Source organism: Camelina sativa, chromosome 7 (genome assembly GCF_000633955.1).
Source record: "Camelina sativa cultivar DH55 chromosome 7, Cs, whole genome shotgun sequence".
NCBI lineage: Eukaryota > Viridiplantae > Streptophyta > Magnoliopsida > Brassicales > Brassicaceae > Camelina > Camelina sativa.
This window is the reverse complement of record NC_025691.1, coordinates 10940723-10942483: the sequence shown is the minus strand read 5'-3', so window position 1 is coordinate 10942483 and position 1761 is coordinate 10940723. Positions and strand designations below refer to the sequence as shown.

Sequence of the window (1761 nt, the reverse complement as noted above, 5' to 3'; positions counted from 1 at the left end):
AGACAATGCACATGAAATAGATGGCCACATACTAATTTCTTCGCTGAGGTCATTTCCTCACGACATATGATACAAGTGGCATCATTTCTGCAAACCCCAAATTAAAAACTGTGATTGATCTAGCTATGTAAGCATAATCAAGTTCAGTAAGCTTAAAAGATATTTAGAATATCTGGAAAGATAAATCTTCTGGGAATATCTGGAACTTACGAGCTAAGTTCTTCAGGAGTTGCATCAGGAAACCGATCATTCATATTGGAAGTGATTTTACGATATCGGAGGTAATCAGTCACACGAATCTTGAAGTTTCTGAACGTTTCGTAGAGCTCTCTTATTAGATGCAAAGGAAGGCCATAGTTCCTATGCAATAAAAAGGTGATACTCGAATTAGGATTCAAATTACAATACTAAAATGGCATAAATTGCATAAAGAGAGACGCAGTAGATCTATTGTTTTGGCTTGCTGGCTGCTTATTATTTCTCATTTTCTGATTTTCATCAGCTACAAGTAAATCTATTATCTATGAACGCACCAATGTAAATTATAATATGAAACCAAGAGAAGACTCATTGATGGAAATAAGTGTAATGATAAAGTTATGCAAGTAACTCTTGAAACAAGTATCCAGCAATAAAAGATAAGGCGATAACGAGTTGTGACATACTAAAATTTCAGCATGTTAATTAGTCAGGATTCAGTTATCTTTAAGTGGTATAACATGTAAGTTTGGAATAATGAAAGACGTATATGAAGTAAAAACTTACATGAATATCATGAGGAAGAAGCAAAGATACATGGACAAGTGAAGCAAGTCTCGGACGAGCTCCAGATAGAAAGTATAAACTGGTTTTCCTTCCCATTGACCTTCCTTGAGCATATCCGTGACATAGAAGGCATACTTTACAATAATAGAAACAGTTGTTGTTGCAAGAATCATATACCTGCAACAGAAAAATATCAACTAAGTCTAATGCTTGGGTGTATGATGCAGAGTTCATTAAGACAATAATAAAAAAACAAACAGTTAAAGACGGGGTACTTTCACATGGGTTTTGATGGCATAATATAACAGAAGAATACATACTAAACAATATGCTAATATCATAAAAAGAAAAATCCCCAAACTTGTGATCACCTGTACCCAAGCTATTTTCAAATATCTTTGCTGCTTGATAGCTAGTTAAGCGTTTAAAGCTAAGGGATTGATTAAACCAAAATCCTAGTAAACGAAACAATAATTAAAAGGCCTGCAAGGTAGGGTTCACAGAAAACATTTTCAGGATAGTAATAGTTTTTCTCATAGAGTCCGACACCTAAAGAGCTCAAAGAAAAGTCATAACTCTAAACACCACTCTCCCTCAATAAATCTTCCACTCTATATGATTCCAAACCCAACAAAAGTAGAGAGGAAAAGACACTAACTCAAACGTGAAGAAGACAGACATAGAAGCTTTCCGGGACTGAATCAATTGCCGCATAGAAGCATACGTAAGGAGGCCATCTAAAAGCAGAAGAAACACCATGAAGGAAACAATACGAACATGAGAGAGTAAAGTAACAGAAGGAGTAGTCTCAATATACTCGACTCTCTTCTGAGCCATCCAATGCAAACCCTTGATCAACAAAAGAGTCACAACCAAAGAGATAAAACCAACAGAGAAGTCCTGTCGAAAAATAGTGACAGCAAAGAGAATCTCCATGAGTTCTCTCCACGCTTGCTCATTCAAACGCTCAACCTCAGCTTCTCTAAGAGAACCCAG

The 1761-nt window shown here is 36.0% G+C and overlaps 1 protein-coding gene across 1 annotated transcript in view; it reads right to left on the bottom strand.

Annotated features, from left to right (window-relative positions):
- The window catches only part of LOC104787491 (ERAD-associated E3 ubiquitin-protein ligase HRD1B), a gene marked incomplete at its 5' end in the record, with an annotated part of 3625 nt that extends 1864 nt beyond the window's left edge, over positions 1-1761 (bottom strand). The window contains 3 exon segments of the mRNA XM_010420593.2: positions 211-360; positions 766-942; positions 1424-1761. Of these exon segments, the coding sequence (XP_010418895.2) occupies positions 211-360; positions 766-942; positions 1424-1761 (665 nt within the window).